This window comes from Sceloporus undulatus, chromosome 3 (genome assembly GCF_019175285.1).
Source record: "Sceloporus undulatus isolate JIND9_A2432 ecotype Alabama chromosome 3, SceUnd_v1.1, whole genome shotgun sequence".
NCBI lineage: Eukaryota > Metazoa > Chordata > Lepidosauria > Squamata > Phrynosomatidae > Sceloporus > Sceloporus undulatus.
Genome location: NC_056524.1, coordinates 170,142,538 through 170,158,443, shown reverse-complemented (window position 1 = coordinate 170,158,443; position 15,906 = coordinate 170,142,538). Strand labels below are relative to the sequence as shown.

At 38.8% G+C, this 15,906-nt stretch overlaps 1 protein-coding gene across 6 annotated transcripts in view; it reads right to left on the bottom strand.

The window, feature by feature from the left end:
* Positions 1-1,434: 1,434 nt before the first annotated feature.
* Positions 1,435-15,906, bottom strand: part of COL13A1 (collagen type XIII alpha 1 chain) — a 211,839-nt gene continuing 197,367 nt past the window's right edge. For all 6 annotated transcript variants that reach the window (XM_042458083.1, XM_042458084.1, XM_042458085.1 and 3 more), the window contains 2 exons: positions 11,839-11,877; positions 1,435-4,796 (listed from right to left, as the gene is read on the bottom strand). In XM_042458083.1, coding sequence (XP_042314017.1) covers positions 4,767-4,796; positions 11,839-11,877 — 69 coding nt within the window. In that variant the 3' untranslated portion in view covers positions 1,435-4,766. The remainder of the gene's footprint in view (positions 4,797-11,838; positions 11,878-15,906) is intronic.

Below are 15,906 nucleotides of genomic sequence, written 5' to 3'. Positions count from 1 at the left end.
CAAGTTATTTTCGTGTGATTTCACCCATAAGAATTAGGCCAGATTCATGCTTTTGCATGGAGAATGTTATTTTGGGACAAATATACCTGAATCCAAAGGATGGTAAGAGGAAGAAAAGTAACTGCTAGTTCTGCTTTGTGATGTACTTATATGAGTTGATGGTGGTAAAATACGTAGTCTTTATAGTGGTGGAAAAGCTTTTACGCCTGAAAAAATAATCTGGATTTAGTTTCACTGTTTTTGTATAGTGTTTTAGTATAAGGTATAAAGGAATCTTTCCATGAGTGACAAGTGCGAAATTTTGGAAATGAATATTGAATGAAAACCTGTAAATTGTTTTTGCCTCTGTTGAGGAACATTCAGCAAATACATTTTAAGGAGTGAAATATTTGGTGAAAATATGATTTCTGTTAGAAATGCAGCTCAGTTGCAGCAGTCATACTAGAAATAATGGCATTTTCCTTAGAAGAAAATGTTGAGATGTGTCTCTGAAAAAAAGAAGAATTCCATCTAAATGGAATTCTATGCTCATTAGCATGTTTGCTAGAAACCATGTATTTGAGGGAGAAAGACAATTATAAGTTTACTACCAGTTCCTTACTACCTCAAATTTCAAAACTATTTAATATAGTAACTATAAGAAAAAACAAAGAAAAACCAGAAAACCTAAATGCACGTAGTCACAACTCCTTGTCCAATTCCAAATGATAAAACTAAGCTATTCTTTAGTTATCTAAGTGTTAAAAACTCAAAGCTAGCCTAAATATGCAAGTAACCAAAACGCTCCAAAGGTTATATTAAAATCTTGGATTTATGTGTTTGTACTAATAGTTCCAAGATTGCATTATGAACTTTGCATGTGAGTGGCTCCATTATTTCATAAAGCATTGCCTTGAGGAAACTTAACAAGATTCTTCTAGTCCAGCATTCTGTTTCCACCATAAATCAGTCAAACATCTCAGGAAGGTAACAGAGTGAGAGTACAATAGCAATCCTCCCTCCCCAACTTTCCATCCGTGTCTTCTTGTTCAGAGGAGTTTTACACCTGAGAACAAGGAGCTGTTTACTTAGAATTTTACTTAAGTTTATTTAGCACAGTTTACACATTCAGAATCAAAACACTCTGTCGGCAATCCTATACACACTTACCAGGAAGGAAGTCTTATTGAATTCAGGCCCCATACAGACATGCCAAAATAAAGCTACTTCGGGTCACTTTGGAGGTTTAAATGATGCATGGATCCTAGGAGTCCAGAAACCACATCAAAGCCATGCCCCAGTCCTTAGGACTGGAGCACGGCTTTGGCATGGCTTCTGGACTCTTAGGAAGCATGCATCATTTAAACAGCATACCTCCAAAGTGTCCTGAAGCAGCTTTATTTTGGCCTGTCTGTATGGGGCCTGAGTGACCTTTCTGAGTAGGTATAAGATAGTGTTTAGTTAGATCAAGGAAAGAAAATCAATGTGGAAGTGTTTTATTCCAACAGCCATCTCCACTAGCTCCAACTTTTCAAGTTTTAACTTGCATTGAACAGTCAGTTTTTCAAGTAGAACTAACATAAATGTCTAGAATTAGAGACTACCTGGTATCAAAGAAATCCATTTGGTTTTCATTCCTGGTCCCTAAATACTTGCATAAATTGCTACCACTGTTGAGCGAGACCATTTTGATCACCGAAACTAGCTCTGGTTAAGGATAATTATGCATAACTGGCAACATGAGAATGTAGATGGGATCACACAACTGGATGCACATAGGGTTGCATGTGATGCAATGCAGATAGAAGACATCTACATTTGGATACATGTCTATATACTTGTACCATCTGGCTGAGAGCCAACGGAATACTGCCGTATCCAAAAGTAGAATTTGGTGGCCTTCCACAGCCTTCCATAGCACCAAAAACCTGTTCCAGAGGGTTTCTCAGCCTCCTGGAGATTTTTTTTTTTTGATGCACAAATAGGAGGATGGTGCAGTCAAAAGGAGGATTGTAAATTTTGAGGGGATAGAGTCAATGTACCCCATTGGGCCCTGGTTTCTGTTTGCACTGCATCACTTTCAATGTGTGCCCTTAGTCACAGCCTGATGATACCATGAAGATTTAACTATGCATTGCCAGATCTTGACTTGGGTCACTGTACTGAGGGAGTCCACAGTCATTTGGTCCCCAGAGTAGTCTTTTTTTTTGGAGGGGGGCAGTATGAGACAAAATCAGTCCATTAGAGGGGGCAAAGGGAGAAGGGGAGCACCAGTTAGATATTTTACAGTATTTGAGAGGGAGGACTATATCCCCAAAAGAAAGGAGTTACGAACAATTACAACTTCTCTGAAGATGCCAGCCACAGATGCTGGCGAAACGTCAGGAATAAACTCTTCTAGAAATGGCCACATAGCCCGAAAAACCCACAAAAAACTAATTACAACTTTCTTATACTCCAGAAGCCAAAATTAAAATGTAGCTAACAAATATGTAACAAATATGTATTAGTGCTTTTTATAAAGCACTAATAATCAAAACACTAATAATCATATAGATTGCAGTTAAATTAACATAAAACCTAATATATATATATATATATAGTCTTTTAACAATTATAAAGGCACACTGCCTGCAGTTCTGCTCATATTCTTATTTCTACATGAAAAAAAATTAAAGAAAAGAATATCTGCAACAAACTTAATATGTAAAAATGTCAATCTCTATTAAAGGTTATAGCAACAATCTAAATTGATATTTTTATATAAATTGCTATTGTTTTTCTTGCTTTGCTTTGTGAGAACGCTGTCTCTCTGATCCTAAAAATATTTGACCCTCTTCACACTGCTAGAGACGTGACTGGAAGCTCAGGAATACAGATTCGGATGAAAATGCTTCTCCTTCTTTGCTGTGACCTTGAGCAAGTCACACTTTCAGCATCAGGATTTCCAGAGGCTGGAGTCAGCTTGAAGGTGCATATCAGCTATAACTGCACTGTGCCAATGTCTTTAGAAAAGAAGTTAAATTTTATTGCTATGAGCATCTCACAAGCCTCAACAACAACTATTCTACATAACTTCTGACTAAGTTACTCCTGACTTAAGATAAAACTTTGGCAAAAAGTGTTTAATTATACAAGAGATATCCAGTGGCAGTCAAGGTTTTCAACAGCCAGTCTAAACTATTTATTCTTGGAAAGCTTTTTATAGTCTCACTAAATAGCTCAGGCTCTCAAAACAAAACATGCTCTTCCATTCACTTAGGACAGAGTAATTTCCATCCGAAGGTCTGTACACTGCTTCTTCCACCATTCTCACAATTGTGCAGTCTTCAGGAAAAAAAAAAACATTTAGGGGTTGCAGAAAAAAATAGAGAAATGTGGCAGTCTTATGCTATGTACAGTTCATGGAAGAAAAGGTAGGATATAAAGATTAAATAAATATCATTTCTATTTTTGAAATGTATTATTATCCAAAACCTCTTGGCAATTCTCATTTACAGTTTTGTAGTGCACTGGTGTGCATATAGAGCTCCTGCATGAATCACTTGCTAACAACTTAAAAGATGCAAGCACTGTGTGGACTGAAACTTCCTTTAAGCAAAGAGAGGTTGGAGTGGCTCATTTTGTGAGAGCCCTGGGTTTGATAAAAGGCAAAGAAAACAACATTGGGGGGGGGGAAATAAGGGACATTGAAGAGAAACTAAAGCAATTTTTGCCCTGTGTGTTTGTAGTGGAAGATATTTCAGGGATCTATTTTTACACCAGAAAAGTTTTTTCATTGGTAATATATGTGAACTTATCAGGAATCAGTAACCATTTTTGACTCCTGACAAACTGAAATAGTATGTTATAGTAGTTTTCTTAAATAACTCAGACGATGTTGCAGCTATTAACATCAGCATCAAATTCTCAATAATAGTATGTGGAGGGTAGCTGACCTATGCACATCTCCCCTCAAATCCTGTTTCTTTGTTATATTTACCTGTGCAATCCATTAAAAGCAGTACTTTAAGTAATAGGTTTTAAGCATGGGGGATGTAACAGGAAAGAACCTATTATTAGGACAGCAAAATATTTTATGGCAAACCTATAGCAAAGTATTTCTACTATGAAAAAATTAAAGTCTGAAAGTAACACCAACAACAATTATGCCAAAAAAATCGGTCTTATAACACCAAACATTTATGAAATTTAGGATTGTTTTTCTTCTACTATACAAAAAAAATGTTCTTGCAGAAAATAACATGGTAGCATTTGAAGAGAAGCTAAGAAAGGTTTAAGGATGGAATCATCAGGAAAGGTGGTAAACGTTTTGCTGTATCTTCACTGAGCTGATTTTCTTAAATCAATATTCAAGTTTTTTGTTTAAAAAGATGAGAATATAGCTCCTTTTCATGAAAAAGCAACAACCATAGAACTGCTGTCTATGTCTTAACGCTCTTCACACCAGCTGCTGGATTAAGTGCCAAGATCTTCACACAAAGGCTTCCGTGATTGTAACAGATGAAATGAAAAGGGTAAGAATGACACTGAAGCTCAATTTGTTTCATGACTGGCACCCATGTTGACCTCTGGAAGCAGAGAGCAAAACCCACTGGTGTGTCCCTCTTCTGTAGCCCCACCAGGCCCACTAGACAGGAACAAAACTCTGGCACGCATGGCTCAAGAATACTTCCGTGCTCCTTGGAGGTAAGTCGTTGAATATCTTCAGCAAACCTTCATGCAGGATGTTCTTCTCTCACCACTGCAGGCCTTCCACAAGTATCTCCACCCTCTTATTTGTTTCATTATTTGGCTATCAGCCAAGGAGTTTGACCCTTTAAGTTAACAGACAGATTATTTCATGGTGACAATGTCCTTTCAGATGCTAATAGAAGCACTGTTCAACATTTGACAAATGTAAACTGGGACAAGCAGCTTCAAAGTGTGGTCAAAATGGCAAAGGCTATCAGTGAGGAGCAACACACAAGCTAGGAGAGGCTGCAGCAGTTTGCTTTTGCCATAGCCTACAGGGAAGGGCAAGATTCTACTTCCTCCTCCCTACTGACATGAATATAAACCGCTCTTTTAATATGAACTCGGTTTACAGCAACTGAAGTGAACTGAGAACATAGGCAGGAAATGGGAAGAGGAAAGAGAGACTGGTACATTTTAAAAGCAGCTGAAAAGTGGGAAGGATTAATCAAGACTGTCTTTGTCAAACTGAAACAATTGGAGGATATGCTGTTTTTCCAGAATTATACAAAACCTCAATTACCATATATACTTGACTATAAGTCGATCTCATGTATAAGTCAAGAGCAAGTTTTGGAGCCAAATTTATGGATTTTGATATGACCTGTGGATAAGTGGAGGGTAAAATTTAGGGGCATATAGCGAAGTATCCAAAGGATGAAGCAAGGCAAAACAATGTCAAAGAACTTACAGAATTCCAGCAGACATAACTCTTTGTGCTTACTCTTAAGACTGGATGGATGAGAGAGTAGAGGGGGTCAGTGTTTCCAGGACAGATTATACCCTTGCTTTTCACCAAGGGATGATTCCTTCTTTTAAATACAGTTAAGATACAGTACTTGCATTGACCCATAGATAAGTCGACACAGGGTTTTTTGGTCAATTTTTTTAACCTAAATTTCTAGACTTATACATGAGTATATACAGTAGATCACCTGTGGTATGCATTATAATATGTGTCCACGTTGATCTAGCTATAATCCTGAGATTACATGAGAAGGAAGTACTTTTGACCTCATTCTTTCTGGTTTAGCACTTCTGCCATTTCCCTTCTGAAAATGATGGAAGTAAATCACTCTCCATAAATAGGTCTGGACTGCAGCAAATGTGTTTACGGTTATCCACAATCATTTAATCAGAAAGGTAGTATTGTAAGTGCAGTCTAGCTGCATCCTGTGTCAAGCCAGTGAAATGAGATTTTAAGTCACATTTGGGTTATTACGCAGATGCGATAGATCTTTGAGATGTAGTGGAAATGTTGACTCCTGTAAAATGTTTGCTGAAGAGTTACTGTGGAACGTGGTGGTAGCTGTGGTGATAAATTTGTATGTTGCATGGCATGACTTATATCTTTTCAGTGCTAGTAAGTGTGCTAGTAGCATATGTGCAACAGTATTGGAGAAGTGCACAGCAGCTATCTACACACTGCTATTAACCATCTGTACCGGAGTGTAACTTCCAGAACTTCCAGCTAGCCATGCTGGTTAGGGGATTCTGGGAGTTGCACTTGAAAAAAGTAAGCTCTGCCTTCACTGCTATATTCAGTTCTGAGTACAGTAAATGCTGAGAAAATTGAATAGATTTTAGAGAGGAATGAGAAGTATGAGGCAGACTAATAGAACTTCACCCCCTTCTCTTTGAAGTAGTTAGTATAAGATAATAATCTTCACTAGTCTAAAATCTAGCATATGATAACCACTTCTAGAACAAGCTATGGAATAGTTAACCATTCACCCTGACACTATGGGCATTATGAAATGGGAAACTGAACAATTGCCAGTTCCAACTAAAGTAGGTCCATGGAATCAGTGGGAATTTGGCAAATCAACACTTCAATACATTGTATTGTATTGCATCAGTGAGTCTCAAGTTGAGAATAGTAACTGGACTAAGGCCATGATCTCCCACCTCATATTACTCTCAGTGACCAAGGGAAATGTTAAATTTCTTTAATGCACTGGACATAGTGCCAACTATGGGTGTACTTTTTTAAAAAAATGGCAGATGTGACCACTCTTCAGAACAGGAGCACAACGCGAATGGCTGTTAACTTTTTTCTGTGTCATTTCCCAAATTAACCCCTCTCCTGAAGCTGCTACTTGCCCTGTAACAGGTAGGGACCAAATGATAAGGCTTCCCCTATGGGTCAGATACCATCTTGGAGAGAAAGGGATTAGAGACAATTATACAAAAAGAAGAGAAAGAAGAAGCTAATACTCCTTCGGTTATGGTGATGCATGGGTCTCTTGTGTGCTGTGTGTTTTAAATACCAGCAGCCCCATTCATTACTACGATTTTTTGCATCACTTTTAGGTGGCACAGACGTCACTACCAGAGCCAATGTGTTTTAAATTTAGAGGAAAATGCATTTTTAAAAACATTAATTTAAATTTCCTAAGTATAAGTGCAGTTCAGCTATGTAACTAATTGTTTAGGTTGTGAAATCTTCCTCAGGGGGCTAACAGAGAAATGCTGAACAATTTTTGTTGTAGTAAATCCATTTAATGCTCCTTAGAATGAATTTTTGGACAACAACAATGCATGAGGAACAGCTGGAATAAAAAGCAGACAGTAGACTTTTTTTAGATGCTTAAGGCCTATGTACAGTTATTATATGGAGAAGGAAGTATGATGCCAGGGATCACATGTACCTCTCCCTCCCTTGATATTGTCTATACAGTGGACTCTTGTTATACGCTGGGGTTTGGTTCCAAGATCCCCTGTAGATAACAAAATCTGTGGATGCTCAAGTCCCATAAAAAAAAAATGACATAGCAAAATGGTGTCCCTTATAAAAAATGGAAAAATCAAGGTTTGACATATGAAATTTATACTTTTTTTGAACATTTTCAAACCGTGGATGCTTGAAGCCGTGTATAAAAAATCCATGTATAAGAAGGGCCAACTGTATACAGTTTTTTAACAGTTGTAAAAAGGCTGGTGCTAATACTTCCATTTCTGCTATTTGAACAGAGTTTCAATTTAGATTATTTTAGCTACACATTTGAAATTCAGTGCTCCTACTAAAAACTAGCTCATGAAAGAATTAGATTTTGCTTTAATCAGTTCAACATGGACGTCTGTACATTCATGTTGTTACTCACAATTTTTCTTACTAATGTTGGATTAGTAATGCCCTCTGCTGGCAGCAAGGCAGAAGGAAGGTGATCTGACCTCTTACCTGGCTGGCTTAAATCTGCCTGTTACAAATACCACCATATGATTTATTTACAAAGGCTAGGTTTCATTTCATTTTAATAATGGAAAGCTGTATTGTTTGAAACTGTCCTTGCATTCATTGTCAAATGGCTTTGATCTTCATATGTACATAGAGCACCTTAACCCTCTGACACATTAATGCAATAACTTATTAAGCTGTAACACTTACTATGAGAGCACAAATATCATGCAAATATTGCAGCTGTATTCCACAATGCAAGAAGCATAGTATCGATAGACATATAACTATATAAATGGCTGACAATCAGTTAAAAAAAGAAAAATGTAGTATTTTCTGTACAAAAATATGCAGCTTTTTATAATTTGCAAAATGTGTTATCTTTTGGCACTTAAAAAAACATTGTATAAAAATAAATATTCTATGCACAAACACACAGACACACACACACAGGCCAGTCCATGGTTAGAATTTTCACTGCAAGAGAAAAATACAAAACTACGTTAGTATCACACAGGTTTTGGATGGGGATTTTCTGATTGGAAATGGTACTATAAAGGTATACATGCAGCAAGGTATATGGGGGATGCTATGATTTACACACAGTTCAACCAAAATAAAACCCTTTCAAGTCCTATTGATCTTATTAGGAGAGATTTATGTACATAGAAATCAATTTGACTTTAAAATTTGATGTCTGGCTTTTATCTATTGTCAGCAGACATTTGGTTATTGTCATCAGGAACTTATGAATAGAGGCTAGTTATTAAATGCTATTTTATTCATGAACTAACATTTCATTTTGAAATTGCAGTTTTCATTAATGAACAAGGAGGCGCTGTTCCTGCCCCTCTGCAGCTTGGAACCATTTTTGTGCTTTCTGCCTTCCCACAGAGAAAGAACTGTGTCTTCACCAGTAATGCAAAGCACTTCCTCACTGGCTTTCTTATATCTTATCTTATCTTATATTATATTTGTATCCCACCCTTATCCCAGGACTGGGCCTCATTAATTTAGTAGCATTTGGCAAAATTGGGAGCCTCTCATGTCAAGGAAAAAGTCTCCCATGTTTTGCTCCTGTACAATGATTTTATTTTGGAGATCTACATGGGCGTTTATCACACTGAGGTTTTTGGGGATTTTTAGAGCTCAGATCCGGGATGACTGCGGGTCCACGATACGAATTCATGTCATAACGTGAATATGTTATCAGATGAGATTCCTTTCTATGGGCGCTCCTTCCGTGGGGTTTCCGCAGTGATTCCAAAGTGACCCCTCATTTTGGTAAAATCGGGGAAAATGAATTCACAGAATTCACTTTCAAGCTCACTTCGATTTCACTTCGAATGGTCTGGTGTGGAAGATCATTCTGATGTCGCCCCCTCTTGGCCCCCTGCGTCCTGCTCCGTCATCCCCCTCCTCCTCCTTCATGCCATCTCATCCTCTCTGCCCACCCATCCCATCATCCCCTGATTGCTCCTTCAGTCCGATCCTGGCTCCAGTGACCCCCTATGACCTATCCCATCATCTCCTGCCTGCTCCTGCATCCAAACCCTGGCTCCAGTGACCCCCTGCGACCTATCCCATCATCCCCTGACTGCTCCTTCAGTCCGATGAAGGATGACAGCTAAGGAGGGGGCAGGGAAGGAGGACAGCGTCCAGAGCCCCACTGAGCATGTGCAAAGGTGCTGATTTGAATCATTGGATCCCACAGGTGTGGTAATACAATTTGCACTCACTCTGCTTTGCTTGAATCCGCATCACGTGACTTGCCTTGGTTTCGATTCCCTCTCGATTTGGAAGGGCAACGGAAGGGCAACCAGGTGTGATAAAACATTCGTGTTATGATGTGAATTCTCATAGCTGAACCAGGAGTCACCCTGAATCTGACCTGCAAAAAGCCCCGTGTGATATACTCCCTTGTGATTTCCTCATCCCAAAGTATTCCCAGGGAACGCCTGGCATTATAAAGGAATTTTCATTCCCACTCCCCAGATTAGTTTCCGTCTTTTGTCTCCATGGCTATCTTTTTGGGTTACAGAACTATATAAGATGGCCACCACCAAGAAGCACTGTTTTAATTAATTAATTAATCTTTTTTGAGAAACCAGATTCAACAGAGATTAAGCGAAGGAAAGAATAATGGAACTAATAAAAGAAAATTATCCTAATGCTTAAATGATCCTAATGCTAGTGTAATATTGCTGAAGCACTTCAACACTTCGAAGCACTTCAATGCTTATAACTCCTCAGGCCTGTGCTGAAAAAACCTTTTCAATATTCAGGCAGTTTTGAATGTATTTTCAGATGTTGAATTAAAAAAACACAATAAAAATGTCATACCACACACAGTTCTTTCACAAATTCAACATGTTTATCAATTCAGTTGTTACTCAGCTTTAAGCGCAGACACTGACGGTGCAGTGCAATTTCTTTTAGTGCAATTGAACAGATTTTTGTGTACCTTATCAATGAATTAAAGTTTTTAAAAAGTCTATTAGAACACTTTAACCCCTTTCTTACTCTCTGTGGGATCATTATTTGCAAGATCATTTCATTCAGTCACACATTACAACATAGATATGTCAAAGGAAGTTGTGAAAAAACTGTATGCGATGGAGCAGATCTGAGATCATTTTTGGATTTAGAATGCCAGATTCCTATAAAACCAGCAAACACTTTTAAAAAACTTTTTATGACCCTCAATTTTGCAAGGCTGCGTAATTAAAAAGTGGAAACTGGTGAAAGTCAGTTTCTGAAATATTGCCTGAGTTTGGATGTGGCATGTGAGGAGGAGGAGGAGGAGGAGGAGGAAGAACAGAAGGCAGGAGAAAGAGAAGGAAACCCAGGATATCTCAAAGAGAAGTTTAGATGCAAAATTATAAATATGCAGGAAATATCAAAACAAAAAGAACTAGAAAGTCTCATTACTTCCAGGCTCTTTTTTCTCTTCTGAACAAGCCCAGAGTTAATGACTTCCATTGCCTCTGTCTCAGGTAACCAAACACAGGAAATCTGGGGCACAGTCAAGAACAGCATGAGCTTTATGGCTATTTTTAAAGGTGGATGTTGCTGGGCATCCTAATGGGTGGATGCTCAGCTGCATGGAACTGCTTTGCAGGCAGAAATGCTCTTGTGGAACATTACAAACCAAACAAGAGAGAGCCCACAGAATATATATGGGCTTCCATGCAAATGACAGACTCTGGTAGCAAAGATTTACAGACTTATTTTTAAAAACACTGGTGTGTAATTATGAAAGCCTATATTTGAACAGCAGGACTGAGAATTAAATCAAATGTTGACCTTTAAAAGCCTAACCACACTTGACATCAAATACAATGATGTCTGTAGCGTTCTTGTAGTTGTTTTAATTTAATAGCGAGCATAGGGCAGTTTTTGTCAGGACCACAGCACATGGGGAGGGGAGATTTACACTTGTTCTCTCTTGTGGTCTTGATTCAGGCTTTGATTTTTAGTATCCCACTTATTTAACTCTAAATTGGAGATTATTAAAATAAGGAAGACATTTGTGTGTACTTTAGAATTTTAGGATATTGATATGGCAAGCTGTTAATGAGTTTCATTTATCTGCATTTTGAAAAGATGAACTCCCCCGTGTAGCAATCTCATTTTCCTATAAATAATAGGCTGCATCCGCACTGCAGAAATAGTCCCGGTGCCACTAACAATAACTGTCATGGTTCAATGCTATGAAATTCTGAAACTGTAGTTTCTTGTGGCACAAACTACAGATCTCAGGATTCCATAGCAATTAAATGGTGTCAAATGGATTATTTCTCTGCAGTGGGGATGGGCCACAATGAACCTGGCATATAAATGCTTACCAGCTAGGGAAGGAATTATTCACACTTCTGCTTTAAATACATTTTGTTTGTTATCCACAACTGCAACAGAACATTACCACCGTTTAAAATATTATTTACCTTATTCCAGCATCCTTGAATTGGCAAGCCATCTTCACCCTATAGTAAAGAAAAAAGGTTAAATGTAAAAAAAAGTGTGTGGAGAGGGTTAAAGTAAAATACATGCAAAGTGGAGAAATAATACAGCAAATTAAGCAATAGTTTATTAACTATCCTTTTACAATATACCTTACGTACACATAAAAATGTTTGGTACAAAATGTCCCTAATACACCCAGCAAAATTATGTGAGCCTAACTCCATCTATCCGAATGTAATGACAACATTCACTTTAAGCCGATGCTTCCCAGTCTATCTGATGTAGCAAATCAAAACGTCCCACCCCCCAACCATGCCAGAACATTGTAGTTAGTATATTTGTGCCTATTATTACTGTATTTACATAATTTCCTGGCCATATACTGTGGTTGGCAACCAATGACTCAAAGACTGCACTGGGTTCATTGGCTACCCCTTTTGAGTAGCACTGCTTTAATTTTCTATCATCTGTGAAAATCTGCATCTAGATCCACTGGATTTTATACAGGTTTTGCCACCTATTTCTATAGTGTGTGTATTACAGTTTAAATGGGCAATTGTCACTTTTTTGATTAAGAGAAGACTGAGAAGTCTTCCTCCCCCCCCCATAGGTAAGCCCTCTTTTGTGGGAGTACTGAATTTCCCAACCTTGGATTTAGGAAAAATGTCACTTTTCTGGAAAAGCTTATTGCATTTGCAGGTATTTTGATCTGTTCAAACTGTATTATTTGTCTGTTTTTCTAACTGAATTATTGACATTATCATATCATAAAACTGGTTAACTGTATATGTGTGTGTCACCTGTTGCCTTTTGGTGCATTCTGAATTTCTTAGGGTTTTCTTGGGTGTGAATACTCAAAGTAGTTTGGCCAGTCCCTTCCTCTGCAATATAACCTACAGCACCTGGTGATTACTGGTGGTTTTCCATCCAAGTATAACCAGAGCTGATCCTCCTTAGCTTCCAAGATCGGATGACATTTGGCACCTAACTGTATATGATGACATATTTTTATTTGTATTAAATGTGCTCAGAACAGACAGATCAGATCTAACCAAGCTTATAAACTGATCTAATTTCAGGACTGAGTTAATCCTGGCTTGTTGGTGGTGTAATCTAATGTACTGTTTATGTTACTTATAATGGAACAATTTAAATACTTACCTTGTGAAAATAAAACAATACAGTAGTATGGAACATGGGAAATTAACCATTAATTGGTACCAAACATAGCATATACTTTCAAAATCTATTTTCCTTAAGTTGACACTCTTCTGACATTACATCATTCCAATGTTATATAAAACTGTAGAATCCAACAAATGAGGATCTATTAACAGGGAATGAAAAGTTCCCATTGGTACAATGGTCCCATTGGCAGGAACAAACTATAACGATTTGCATGTAAACCAAAGTTAGGGATAGTGTGATAAGCAGAAAAGTTACATTTGAGGGTAACACAGAAAGGCACGGTCACAACATATGTTTGACTGCAGAAGCTGGAAGCATCACATAATGAGGACAAAATTAGGTACAACACTCTTGAAAAGCATGCAATCTATCCTTAGAACACATAGCAGCTAAGTACAGCAACAGAAAGGCAGGTAACTGCATGCATGAGTCAGAAAGATATTATATTTTAGTCATCTATGAACACACTGTGGCATAGTTGTGCAACAGCTTTTCACATTTGTGTATGTGTATGTGTGTTTGTGTCTGCAATTTGTGATGTGTGTGTGTGAGAGAGAGACAGACAAGCATCTTTATCTTTTACAATGTATAGTAACAATGACACAGAATATTCAGTGTGGAATTTATTTGAATGTGACAAATAGGGCAGAATATGAGAATCAAATGCTTTTGGAGCCCTGCTGACACAGTGGTTAATACTGGTAGTGCCACCATAAGGCTGTGAGTTTGATTCCCAGGGCTCCAAGGTTGACTCAGCCTTCCCTCCTTTCGTAGATTGTAAAATGAGTACCTAGCTTGTTGGGGCAATTAGCTCACACTGTAAACCGCCTTAGGAGTGCTGAGTCAGGTAGATATGTAATTAACAACATTAAAAAAATATTTTAAATCAAATGTACCCATTAGAAAATGCTGTTAATTATCAAATTTGCATGTATTACTATGGATCTGAATAATCTGCTCTCATTCAAAATATGTGTTATTTAAACTTAGAATGTGGATTTGTCTTTTTAGCCTTCCTGTGCTAAACACAGCTGCTTTGTTGTCACAGAAATGTTCCTGTGTGGTTTAAACTGTCAAACATTTTCACGGGTCATTATCATTGTCTTTTTTTTATTCTAGCATGGTGAGACTCAGCTGCGGTCTTAATCTTGTCCAGAGTGAATTAGCTGCATCTTTATCACCCATCCAAACACTATTACACCTGGTTGTTAGCCACTCCCTTGGAATTCTTCATTCTGGAGAAAACTGGAAGCCTTAAAAGTAGCCCAGGCCATTGATGAAAGTGGTATGGCAGATGGCTGGCAGATTTTAATTGGAGTATGGAGGATGGTGGGACCCACTAGGAGGGGGACTGGGAAACCACCATTTACCTGCTAATGTAATGTGTGTGATTTAGGAAAGTATCTGATGTCTCAGCAAGCTGAATTCCATTACCTCTCCGGTACTTTCTCAAAACAGGACATGTAAATTAATTAGCACCCTTTCTATTTTAAATTCTACTGAAGTAGATTTTTCCAACTTCTGTTAAAAAATAAAGCTGGAAGTAGTGTGTTGAATCTTTATTATTACAAAACACTGCAGGGGGGCTGTTGAGCCTCAGTGGTAAATTTCATTGCAATGAATTATTAGCTCCTGGGTAGGTTTATCTAAGCACAGGAGTAACACACTCTGTGCAAATTCGCAACATAGAAACTATTTTTTTTGAAAGGGGGTCCCCTATTAAGGTGTATTCGGTCTTTGCCATTGTTTACTTTACAATCTTGGTGCTGCTTTGATTTCTTTTCAAATTCTGTTAATTTGTAGAATCCAATGTACCCAAACAGTGTTTGTGTTAGAGTACTACATTTTTGGTTATTTTTGGTATGTGTAGCTCTCTTTCCCCCCTATTAAACTGGGGTCATTTTAGATCAAAACATATATTAATTTCCAGCTGGAACTTTAAGCAATGACTAAGGCTTCCCAGCCACCTGAAAGAGAAAGTTATGAAGCCAGTTCGAAGGAATTCTCACTTGACCCAGAAAATTTTAGCAACTACAGTAGTCCCTCCAATTCCTATGGTATGGGTGAGGACCCCTGTGAATGTGAAAAAAAGTATCATATAAAAATTTTATTTTTACCTAGTGAATACCTCTCTAGGGAATCTCCAGGTCCCCCAGTGCAACTCTGTGGTAAACATCTGTCAGAAGGTGATCACGATCATGCTGGAGGACCTACCAAATGCCTAGGAAGTGTTTTCTCTGAGAACTTGTAGGTTCTCCAGCACAACTCTATGGTCAACCTCCAGCAGATTGCGCTGGAGGACTTAGAGAGGAACATACAATATTAACCAAACCCCCAAATTACCAAATCAGCAAAAGTCAAATGTGTGAAGAAGATACTCAGGGAGAACATCTGAAACTTCAAACATTATAGAACGTGACATTGGCCACCTACAGGTTCCAAGGTCCTTCAGAGATATAGCTTTTACAGATCTCCGTGGGCTGAGACACAAAATGCCTTAAGGCAGGGGTCGGCAACCTCCGGCCCACGGGCCGGATGCGGCCCGTGAAGGCCTGGCCGCTGGCCCCCGGCGGCTTTGCCGCCGCGGCCGCCCATCGCGGCTTTTCGCCGTCTGGGCACCGCCATTTTGGGCGGCAAAATGCGGCGAGGTCGCGCGAGACTTCGCCGCCATTTTGGGCGAAAAAGTGGCGGCGACCCTAGCGGCTCTGGGGCTATGGGCGCCGCCATTTTTTCGCCCAAATGCGACGCCCAGAACGGCCACCGCGGCAACGGCGGCCGGCCTCTAGGAGGCCCGCTACCGTCCCTGGGGCCCTGCAGGAGGGCTCCCGGGTGGCGGGGGCCTCTGGGAGGCCCCCGCTGCC